The 12,252-nt window shown below is 46.4% G+C and overlaps 1 protein-coding gene across 1 annotated transcript in view; it reads left to right on the top strand.

Moving 5' to 3' along the window:
* The window catches only part of hhipl2 (HHIP-like 2), a 79,471-nt gene that overhangs the window by 24,370 nt on the left and 42,849 nt on the right, over nt 1-12,252 (top strand). Inside the window, 1 exon segment of the mRNA XM_085977633.1 lies at nt 2,412-2,557. Within this exon segment, the coding sequence (XP_085833759.1) occupies nt 2,412-2,557 (146 nt within the window).

Genomic DNA, 12,252 nt, shown 5'->3' with positions numbered 1-12,252 from the left:
CATGGCTCACTGAAAGTGGAACAGCTTTAAAACAATAATCTTTTGGCAGTCTTCTAAGTGATGTCTCAGTCCCTATGGAAAATTTGTGGGTTGGCTAGAGTTCTGGCATTTGGAAACCTGGAAAGCACCCTGCACCTTACAAATATTGATTGAGAAGGAAGACATATGTTAACTACTTGTCCTAAAATATCAGGATATTTAAAATAAAACTCTCACATTCCAAATATTTAAATTGGAATTTATAGAAATGAATCCATGCATTCTCCAACCCTAAATGATGCGTATAGTGAATCACAGAAAATGTACAGATTAACTGATATTAATGCTCTTTCAGATTGGTAGCAACTTAACAATATCCTTCTTTTAGAAACTGCTTCACATTGATGCAAACATGCAGTGTGAATGCACCATTACAGACACTGGAAATAGTTACAAATGGCATTATCTAGAGCCCAGTTCTTGTATCTTCATAGTTTTATGTTACTTTAATTTGAGAATTTGACACATTGCAAATATTGGCAAAGAAATTCCCTACCTTATCGCTTCCTTTTTGCTCCGCTATACTGGCGAAGCCACTCTAACGCCCATCTCTGGCATCCGCTTGTAGAGGGACGAGGAAGATGCAGAAGAGGAGGAAGCAAAAGAGGAGGAAGCAGAAGGAAGGATGCAACCCAGACATTCCCTTTCTGGCTGGGATATTTCCCTTTTAACATTTGTCCCACACCTTACCTTCCCTCTGTTACTGACCATCATAGCATCCTCTTGGCCAAAATGCTGAAATAAAAGCCACCACAAAGCAAATGTTTCAATCCAACTTTATACATCTATACATCCAATATGACATCAAGAAACCAACTAACGACCCTTATGCATTCCCTTAGTGACTGTCTTGTGGGTGCCTTTGCCTAGTTTACAGATGTCATGCAGTGCTACCCCAGTAGCTGCAGCATGGCTGGTGGAAGGCTGCTGACTTCTAGTGGGGGGGATAGTGCAAATGGCCTTGCAGGTCTACCTTGAGGAGCTGGTGGCTGGGAGTGTGAAATCAAGTGACGGTGTTTCTTCTTCATTCTCCTCTCTCTCTTTTTGGTCAACTACTGGCTGGGCAGGCTGCATTGAGTAGTGTGTGAGGCTAGTGGTGCAATTGGTAGAAGACAGCTTTTGAAGATGCATTCACTGACCTTGACCATTGGCCTGAGGCCATGAAACTTCTTTGGGCACTGGAGCCAGGTCGTGGGGGTGACACTGCTGGCAGTGACGGCCTCGATGATCTGGTCCCACATCCTTCTTTCTGGAGGGCCTCCTGGCCCCTGTGGGTAGAGGACTTCTCTTGCAGTGTTGACCCCCTGCATAAAGCTGGAGTGTTGCATACGATACCCTGGGTGCCTCTTCCCTGGCTTGCTGAGCCATTTGTGTTAGTGCTGAAGCACTTTTCCCATTTTTTGAGGTTCAGAAAGGAATTCAGCTTCAAGAGCTGAGCACTCCAATTTAGGAATTCTTTTTAATGTTAATTTTTTTTCCAGAAGGCAGTTGAGCTGTAAGGGCTAAAAACTGCCTATTTTTACATGATTTTTATTTTTTTCATTTCAAAAGGCAGTTCCTCTTTAAGAGACCGAACTGCGTTCTGAAACAATAGCTTTGCTTTAAGAGAAGGCTGTTCTTGCTGCAATGACGCTACGGCCATGCTACATTGAGGTTTCCTGCCAGGACAAGTGACACCAGAACGGCATTGCACAGCAAGTTTAGTGCTGGGCTAATGTTAATTAGCCACTAGCACCACCATTTTCAGTGGCCATTAACACAGGCCCGTGGTGGCACCGGCAGGTTTTACCGATATTGAATTTCTAGGCCATTATTTTTGCCCTAAAAATATTGAGCACTTCCATGTCATTAGTGGCATAGTTCAGCATCAGTGCAGTCAGTTTATATTGGCTTAGTTATGCATTGCACTTCCCATTTACAACACCTTCAAAATCTTGCCGATATATTTAATTTCCCACTCTTAACCATTGTTTTTTGCAAGGCTGATACTTCTTAATTTGAGTAAATCTCTAACTTAACATGTTAAAAATGTAAAATAATTTTTTTAACAGTTAATATATGGCTGTGTGATCACAATGGACTAGAAATTCGTCACTGGCGGTGGAGCAAAACGGGCCGTATCGGATCGGCCGCCCGTTATACACAAGGCCTGTAATGGAACTGAATATCAGGCGCTGCGTATAACAGCCGGCCGATCCGATACCGTCTGTTTTGCGCCATTGCCCAAGATGAATTTTTAGGCCAATATTTATATAGAAAAATATAATACAAATAAAATCAGAGATTTTTCTAAAATGATTAGATCATGCAAATGTAAGCCTTCATTCTATATTTAGTCTGAATCTAAATCTAAGCCTTTATTCTTCATCCAGTCGAATTATGGCATTACAGGAAGACCTGAAAACAGGAATGTGGAAGAAACAAGATATTTGCATGGGGGATTACCAAACCTGTTTATTTCCAGGACTAATTAATCGTCATCATAAATTTATCATCTCGTTTGCTGAAGATGAAGCAGGTAAGTGAAGGTAACCACTTTTAAAAATGTGAAGCTAAGTAGACAGGCTCAGTGGCATGGGATATTGATTATCTACTTTTCTTACATCAGTATTGCTTAAGGTTTGAATCTTTGAGTAAGTGTGGTTTAATCTGAATGATTGGTGATGGAGTTGCACATTAATGCTTCAGATTTGGATTAGGTTGGTACCCCTGCCTAAAGAGAATTTGAACTGTTATACCATTCTCTACCCCAGAGGGCTATGGAGACTAATTCATTGGGTATATTCAAAACAGAAGTCGATAGATTTCTGACTAGTAAGGGCATCGAGGGATATGGTGATAGGGCTGGTGAATGGAGTTGAGGCAGAAGATCAGCCATGATCTCATTGAATGGTGGAGCAGGCTCGAAGGGCCGAATGGCCTACTCCTGCTCCTATTTCTTATGTTCTTATGTTATGTCTAACTTTTAATATAGAGGTTCACCAGGATTGATGAGATGTTATGTATACAATTCCAGTGATGTACCGTACTCCTTCATTACCAACACAGAAATGAGAGTCCCAATATGGTAATTAAATTGTGATTTTGTTAGGTGTGTTCACTAAGCTGTTGGTAATGCTGTAAACTGGTTTCAGCACACTGGCTATTGCAATAGAGGCACAGTTGATCCATACTGTTTACAAGATATGTATGTTAACTGATTTTTGTAACATGGCAAATGTATCAAGGGACATTATTTTATTTTTAATTCATTCTCAGGATGTGGGTATCACTGGCAAGGCCAGCATTTATTGCCAATCCCTAGTTGCCCTTGAGAAGGTGGTGATGAGCCTTGTTCTTGAACCGTTGCAGTCCATATGGAGAAGGTACTCCCACAATGCTGTTAGACAGGGAGTTCCAGGATTTTGACCCAGCAATGATGAAGGATCGGTGATATATGTCCAAGTCAGCATGGACTGTGACTTGGAGGGGAACTTGGATGCGATGGTGGAGGTCATGGGTTTGGGAGGTGCTGTCAAAGAAGCCTTGGCGAGTTGCTGCAGTGCATCCTATAGGTAGTAAACACTACAACCACGGTGCGCGCTGCTGGAGGAAGTGAATGTTTGAAGTGGTGGTTGGGCTGCTGATCAAGCATATGTAGCTTTGCAATTTTTTCAATATTTTGGTTAATTTTTGTGCCCATCAAGGTGAAGGATATTGGCATTGGGGAATCAAGCTTCAGGCACTCTGTATCAGCACCAAGCACTGCCCAGACCTAGAGGAAATTGGAGATGTGTTTAACATGGTGCTGAAACTGCTGTGGCAAAAATAAAATAGGCAAAATCTGGGGGAGGTAGAAAATGTGAGAAAGCATATTTATCTTTGCTTTAGGGGCTTCTTCAGACGAGCCAAACTTTTTCCACATAACAGCAGACAGAAGAGATTTACATCTCTGGCTAGACTGGATTTGAACCCAGATCCTAGGATTATTAGGAGTGCCCTTTATTTTATATGCATGTAAAACATTACATTAAAATGATAAAAAAAATACTGGAAACACTCAGCAGGCCAGGCAGTATATATGGAGAGAGGAAGGTAGGGTTAATGTTTTAGTTCTGATTTATTTCAGATTTTCTGCATCGGCAGTATGTTTTATACATTAAACTGATAGGGGGAAAGATTCAGTTGTTTGCGCCTCCCGTTAGCGCCTTAAGAGGGCGCCAATTGGGGTGCAAAGGAACTAGAGCCCGGGCGCGGCGATGTTTGTGCCGCTCGCGAAATTAACTAGACATTTTGTGGCAGCGCTAAACACTACCACCACGATCTCCTGCGCCGGCAGATCGTGACGTCAGTCGAGTGTGCAACGCCCCGTTAGCACCCCGGACCGGATAGTGAGTGGCGCCCCCTGCCTTACCGCCTGCCGCTAGCAACGACAGGTTGAGGGGAGCATTATGCTGTCAGAAAGGGACTGGGGGAGCGCTATTTAAAGGCGACCAATTCCTGCCTTTTTTTGTCGGTGACATTTTTGCACCATGCAGTCTGCGAGAGAGAGAGAGAGAGAGACTTCTGGAGAGATTCAACGCTGTGTGAAGGAGTTTTGAGTACTGAGCAGCACTTTGCAGGTTTATTTTGATTTGCCCTTCCTTGCTTCGCCAGCACTCTGAGGTAACGCCTCACTCCTTGGCCTTTGCGCCTTAAGACAGGTGTGAAGCGCTTGATTTAGCGCTCCAATCACCTCCAGGGACGATGAAAGCCAAATTTGCTGTCGGAGGCGATAATTAGCGCCAGGCGCTGAACTTTTTGCATGGCCGATAACGGCGCCCCAAATGGGGCGATACCGAATTTTTCCCCCATAGTCTCTTTCACTGGGCTTTCCATAACGAGTTTCAAGAAAACAATTAAATATGCACAAAAGGACAGTTATCTTTAGCTTTGGAGCCACAAATTTATATTATAACCTCAAAGTTAGGCTTTATGTAAACAATTTTGGCATGAAATTGGGATTGGTAGCACACATTGTTTGGGCGTTTGGATGCTGTTTGGGTTACAAAATGGCGTCTGATGCATGCACGCACACTTGTGTGATGAATCGCGCTGGACACCTTATTGGTGAGGCCCAGAAGTATGCAGAGCAGACAGATTATGATGTCAATCATGTAAAGTCCGCGCCTCAATAATACACGGACTTCGGGAGAACAGTTTAACAGGTATTTTACTGAACAAGAGGCAGCTTGAAACTGAAACTACAGAAGCCTGCTAGGGCCTTTTATACAGGGGTGGTCACTGCCGGTACTGCAGTCTAAGACCAGTTATTCCCTTAAAGGTACATACACAACAATTCCTCCCCTTTTAGATAAATGGTACATAACATTCATTTAACAACTAAATAATAACTAATTACAATTACAATTTTCTCAGTAATATATACATCAACTGAAATAGTCATTTATAAGTTCAGTCTTTGAGGAGGCTTCCTGATCCGGACTGGATAGTGCCTTTCTCGAGTATCCTGTTCTGGCGGTGGAGTCAATTCTGGCTCATTGTCATTGGTTGGTTCGTCAGCTTCCAATACCCCTGCTTCTGAGGTAGACGCAATCTGTACTTCGGGCTCATTACCAGGTGCACATGCTTGTGGTACAGGTTTGGCTTGTTCCTGTGACTCTAGAATCTGGTCAGCATGGCGTCTCACGATGCTCTCTCCAACGTCCACTGTGTACATTAGTGGTCCCTGCTGTGTGCATATCGTGCCTGGCTGCCATTTTTCTGTTCAGTAGTCGCGGGCCAAGACTGGTTGCCCTATCTTGAAGCTCCTGGTTGGCTTCTCATTTATGTGCTGGAACTGCTTATCCTCAACATCTCGTCTTATGTTTGGTTTGAGCAAATCCAAGCGACATCTTAGTCTCCGGTTGAAAAACAGTACGGCTGGAGTTTGGTTGGTTACTGCATGTGTCACATTCCGGTAAGCAAACAGGAAGTTATCCACCTTGTGTTGCAGTGGTATGTCGTCATTATACATTGCCTTTATGGCCTTTTTAAAGGTCTGAACAAACCTCTCAGCCAATCCATTTGTGGCTGGATGATATGGGGCAGATGTGTAATGTTTCACCCCATTATTCTTCAGGAACCTCCGGAAATCCTCAGACACAAACTGTGGGCCATTGTCAGAAAAGATCTGTTCTGGCAACCCATTCCTGGTGAAGATGGTCCTTAGGACTGCAATAGTTTTCTCCGTGGTGGTGGAGGACGTTTGAATGACCTCTGGCCATTTCGAATGGGCGTCCACAGCGATTAGAAACATTGAGTCCATAAATGGACCAGCGAAATCAATGTGTACCCATTGCCATGGAGATGAGGGCCACTCCCATGGATGTAGCAGGGCCTGTGGTGGAGCGTTTTGGACCTTCTGGCATCCTGTGCATCTCTTGGTCATATCCTCGATTTCTTTATCGATTCCCGGCCACCACACAAACGCCCTGGCTAGGCTCTTCATTTTTACCCCTCCCAGATGACCCTCATGAAGCTCATTGAGTACTCTATCTCTCAACTTGGGTGGAATTACCACTCGGGATCCACACATCAAGGTTCCCCGGCACACTGACAGCTGTTCCCTCCTTGGCGAGAATGCTGGCAATAGTGAGTCGCCATATGCTGGCCATCCCTTCACCGTCAAATCATAGACCCGAGAGAGTGTCGGGTCATTTTGGGTTTCCTTCTCAATACTTGCGTTTGTAACAGGCAAACATTCGACTATGGTCACATGGAATATCTCCACAGGGTCCACTGCAGGTGCTTCTTCCGCCGTAGGCAACGGTAGGCGTGACAGCCCATCAGCGTTTCCATGTTGTTTCGTACCTTTGTACTCTATGTCATACTGATGTGCCCCTAGAAAAAGTGACCATCTTTGCAGCCGTTGCGCCGTCATCACTGGAACGCCCTTCTTTGGGTTAAAAATTGAGACCAGGGGTTGATGATCAGTCAGTAGGGTGAATTTCTGCCTGTGCAGATAGTGATTGAACTTCTTCACCCCCCACACCAGGCTGAGGGCCTCCCTGTCAATCTGGGCGTAGTTACGCTCGGCTGAGGGTAGTGAGCGCGATGCAAAGGCTATTGGCCTCTCTGAACCATCACGGAATTTGTGTGACAGCACCACTCCAATGCCGTAAGGTGACGTATCACATGCCAACCGAATCGGTAGTGTTGGGTTGTAGTGGACCAATACTTCTTTTGAAGTGATTTGGCATTTACATTCCTGAAAGGCACGCTTACACTCATCACTCCATTTCCATGTTACACCAGTTTGAAGGAGGGCGTTCAGTGGGTGCAGAATTGTAGATAAATTCGGCAAGAACTTATGGTAGTAGTTCACCAACCCGAGGAACGACCTCAGTCGCGAAACATTTTCTGGTGCTGGAGTCTTGACTACAGCCTCAATCTTGTCCGGCGACTTATGCAACCCTTCCTCATCAATCATGTGGCCACAATACGAGATTTGTCTCCTGAAGAACTCGCATTTGGGACGGTTGGCTCGTAGCCCATATTCCTGCAATCTCGTGAGCACCTGTTCCAGGTTGGCAAGGTGTTCATTGTCATTTTTGCCCGTAACCAGGATGTCGTCCAAATAACACTGGGTCCCCGGGATCCCTTGCAGGACTTGTTCCATTGCCCTCTGCCACATAGCCGGGGCCGATGCTACCCCAAATACCAGTCGATTGTACTGGTAAAGGCCTTTGTGAGTGTTTATCGTGAGGTATTTCCTAAATGCTTCTTCCACCTCCATTTGTAGATACGCTTGAGCCAGGTCAATCTTTGTAAAACGTTTCCCTCCAGATAGTGAGGCGAAAATATCTTCTATCCGCGGAAGCGGATGCTGTACTGTGTGCAGGACAGGTTCACAGTCACCTTGAAGTCCCCACAGATGCGAACCTTCCTTGGCTCCCCAGGCGTGCTGCTCAATGCTTTCTTCATTACAGGAACGATGGGTATGGCCCACTCGCTCCAGTCCACCTTAGACAGCACCTCCGAACGCCCCAGACTCTCCAGTTCAGCTTCCACAGCTGGGCGTATCGCGTGTGGCACCGGTCTGGCCTTGAAAAATTTTGGGGTTGTGTTATCCTCAATCTTTATGGTTGCCTTTACTCCTTTTAGAGTCCCAAGTCCTTGTTGGAACACCTCTTCCGCGTCAGATAGAATTTGTGACAGACGTCCAGGTGCGACGTCATCATCTTTTTTGTCAGTCGCAGTTAGTGCCAGAATGGAATGCCAATCCTGTTGTGTCGGTACCTTTCTACCTAGACACAATTTAGGACTCAGAACTCAGAGATTCAAACATGAAGTGCTTTATTGGAAGGAAAGGAAGTTCTGGGAAGTTCCGAACAAAGAGAGCTAAACTTAACTGAGAGAATACCCAACCATTTATCTCCTGTGACAGCGCCACCACAGGTGGGAGGAGAACACACAATAGAACACACAATACATAACATTTCCTCCCCTCTTAAATGGAAGGTCCACATTATTCCTCAATAGGTAAGTTACTTTCAATACACTCAACTAACCTAAGGTAGAGGTAGACTGCCTCAAACCCTGACTTTACCCTGGGGTTTATTCTGCCCCAGTTTTGTGGGTAAGCCACTAAGCCTACAGATCCAAGCGCCTTGGAGGCCGCCGCTCTCTGACAGGATACTGGCGGTCATCGCTGGCTTCCACAGCAGTAGGCATTGACACAGGCCTGGATGGAGAAGGTGCCTGTGTCAGTTGAAAGTCAGGAGTTTGCACAGGTGGAACAGTCTCTTTGACTTCCTGTGTTGGAGAAGAGCACTGTGGCAAAGGATGCTGGTTTGCGGTATCATTCGGAAACAGTTCAGGCCAACCAACCGTTGGAGCCTCTGTGGCTGTCTCTGCTCCTAGCAACAGTTGATCTGTGTGTCTTCTCCAGACGACGTCCTCAGCAGTCTCAACCGTGTAAGACACAGGGCCCGTCTGCGCGATCACCGTAGCAGGAACCCATTTCGGTCCAGTGTTGTAGTTTCGAGCTAAGACGTGCTCTCCCGGATGAAACGGTCTCTCCTTGGCTCTTTTCTCTCTCTTTTCAACTTGAGCTTGTTGTTGACGATGGACAACCTGCTCTGCCCTTGGAGGTTTGAGTAAGTCAAAACTTGTCCACAACTGCCTCTTCATCATGAGCGAAGCGGGGGAAGTTTTGGTTGTGGCATGCGGCTCGTTCCTGTAGGACAACAGGAAGCTGTTCAGACGTTGGCGGATTGAGCCCTGACCTTGCGATGCCTTCAAGGCGTGCTTCAAAGTTTGCACGAACCTTTCTGCCTGGCCGTTAGTAGAGGGATGATAGGGCGCAGACCTGATGTGTTAGACACCATTCACATGCAGGAAGGTTGCAAACTCCTGTGATACAAATTGTGGACCATTGTCACTTACGAGTTGTTCCGGTGAGCCATAACGGCTGAACATCTCACCAAGTTTCTCAATTGTTTTCTCTACCGTGGTACACCTCATCACAGCGACCTCCGGCCACTTGCTACGAGCGTCCACAACCACCATAAACATCTTCCCTTCGAAAGGACTGGCGAAGTCCACATGTACTCGCTGCCACACTTCTGCAGGCCAATCCCAGGGGTGTAGGTTTGCCAGCTGTGGAACATTCCGGACCCTTTGACATGGGGAACATGTTTTGGCTTTCTCCTCAATATTCCCATCGAGACCTGGCCACCAGAAGTAGCTTCTTGCCATTTCCTTCATCCGAACCATCCCACTGTGGCCTGTATGAAGTTGTTGCAGTATAGGTTCCCTCAGAGGTGGCGGAATGATGACACGGCGTCCCCAAAGAAGACAACCTGCCTGGACGGAGAGCTCATTTCTTTTTGAAACGTAAGGTTTCAAACTAGGAGAATCTCCTATCGCTCTCCCTCGAATGACATCGTCCATTACCTCAGATAGGACTGGATCGTTGCGGGTGTACCTTCGCACCTGAACTGCAGTGACAGGTGCTCCCTCCACTTGTCTAAAGTAGAAGATGTCTATCTGACGAGGCTCTGGGGGAGTAACAGGCAAGGGTAGCCTCGAGAGACCGTCTGCGTTGCCGTGCAAGTCTGATTTGCGATATTTGATGTCGTATGTGTGTCCTGACAACAGTAAAGCCCACCTTTGCATCCTGCTTGCAGCGAGAGATGGAATTCCGGTGTGGGGCCCGAAGATTGAAGTCAATGGACGGTGGTCTGTCAGGAGTGTGAACCTTCTCCCAAACAGGTACTGATGAAATTTTCGAATTCCAAAAACGATTCCCAAGGCCTCGCACTCAATCTGCGCATAGTTACTCTCGGCCTTGTTCAAGGTGCGTGATGCGAAGGCGATAGGTTTCTCTTCACCAGAAGGCATGATGTGGGATATGACTGCTCCCACACCATATGGTGATGCATCACATGCTAGCTGCACAGGTATCTTTGGGTCGAAGTGTGTCAGGACCTCCGAATTCAGCAATGCTTTCTTTGCTTGGGCGAAAGCTTCGTTGCACAGTTCAGTCCATTTCCATGTTTTGCCTTGACATAGCAACTGATGTAACGGCTTCAGCAATGTTGCTAAGTCTGGAATAAACTTCCCATAGTAGTTAAGTAGCCCCAGAAATGAACGTAACTGGCTCACATTCTGGGGTGCTGGGGCCTCCACGATCGCCTTGACCTTTGGCGGCACCTTATGCAGGCCAGTAGCGTCAATCACATGCCCCAGGTACTCAGCTGAAGACTGAAAGAATTCACATTTGTCTTTACGAACTCTGAGTCCGTACTCTTTCAGTCGTTGTAGTGTCGCATCCAAGTTCAGAAGATGATCCTCCTCATTTGTCCCAGTGACAAGGATGTCGTCCAGGTAGCACTGGACTCCTGGCAGTCCACTCAAAATCTGATCCATTGCCCTTTGGAATAGAGCAGGGGCCGACGTAATTCCAAACGGAAGGCAGCAGTACCTGTATAGCCCCTTGTGTGTCACAATCGTCAGCAGCTCCTTTGATTTGTCATCGACATGCATTTGTAGATAAGCCTGGCTGTTCCGCAGACAGCACCGGGTTAATAGTCACTTTAAAATTCGAACAGATCCATCCTTTTTCAGGACAGGAACAATGGGTGTGGCTCACAGGCTCCAGGACTCCATTCTCGACTAAGGCCTCCAAGTTAGCCTCAACTTTTGGCCTAATTGCATAGGGTACAGGTTGGGCTTTGTGAAACTTCGGCTTGCTGTCAGGTTTAATGTCCAGTCTCATGCTGATCTTTTTCATGCTCCCAAGTTCCCCATTGAAGAGCTCTGCATGTTTGTTTAACACTGCAGTCAGACCTGACTCCCCTTTTGACATCATGCGGACTGCAGGCCAGTCCAGCGTGATTTTCTCTAGCCACGCACATCCCAGTAGCGATGGGTAATTTCCCTTTACCACATATAGTGGCAGTTTTACAGTCTGTCCGTTCAATTTAACTGTCACCTCAATGACGCCTCTCATGGCCACAGGTTCGCCGGTATACATCTTTAGCACAATGTTTGTTGGCTGAAGGGTAAGATGCTTTAGCATTTTGTTGTAGACAGTGTCTGAAACAAGGGACACAGCCGCGCCTGTGTCCACCTCCATCCGCACTGATTGTCCCTCCACCAGTGGTGACACCCAGTAGCCATTTGAACCACCTGCAACCGTCAGTATATGCACCTCTTCCTCCTCAGGGGTGTCGCTCCCCTCTGTTTTGCTTGTTCCATCATACTGCACTGAATGAACACTCTTTTTCCTCTCTTGTCCAAATACAGACATTTTGCTTCCATGCTTCCCAGCTCTCTCTGTTCTTTTTTTACCTCTACAGGCGCGTTCAATGTGACCCTTTTTGCCTCAATTTTGGCATTCCAGCTCCGTACACCAGCAGTCATTAGCGTGATGGCCCGTTTTCCCACAACGGTAACATGTGCCGTTCCGCGCACCTTTAGGCTCAGACGACACCTTGTGAACTCTCCCTGTTGAACTCAACTGGTGAGCCTCCTTTTCCGCCATCTCCATGGAGACATTAACTTCAATGGCCTTTTCAAGAGTAAGGTTGTCCTCAGTAAGAAGGCGCTTCTGTGTGGCTGCATTTTGCAGACCACACACAAGTCTGTCTCTAATGGTGTCATTCAGCACCTCCTTGAACTGGCAGTGTTCCGACAACCTTTTTAAAGCAGCAATAAACATCGTCACTGATTCCCCCTCCTCTTGAT

This window comes from Somniosus microcephalus, chromosome 3 (genome assembly GCF_052327205.1).
Source record: "Somniosus microcephalus isolate GS21.2 chromosome 3, FLI_Smic_1.0, whole genome shotgun sequence".
Lineage (NCBI taxonomy): Eukaryota > Metazoa > Chordata > Chondrichthyes > Squaliformes > Somniosidae > Somniosus > Somniosus microcephalus.
The sequence above is the reverse complement of the archived record's forward strand: the minus strand, read 5'-3'. Positions and strand labels throughout refer to the sequence as shown.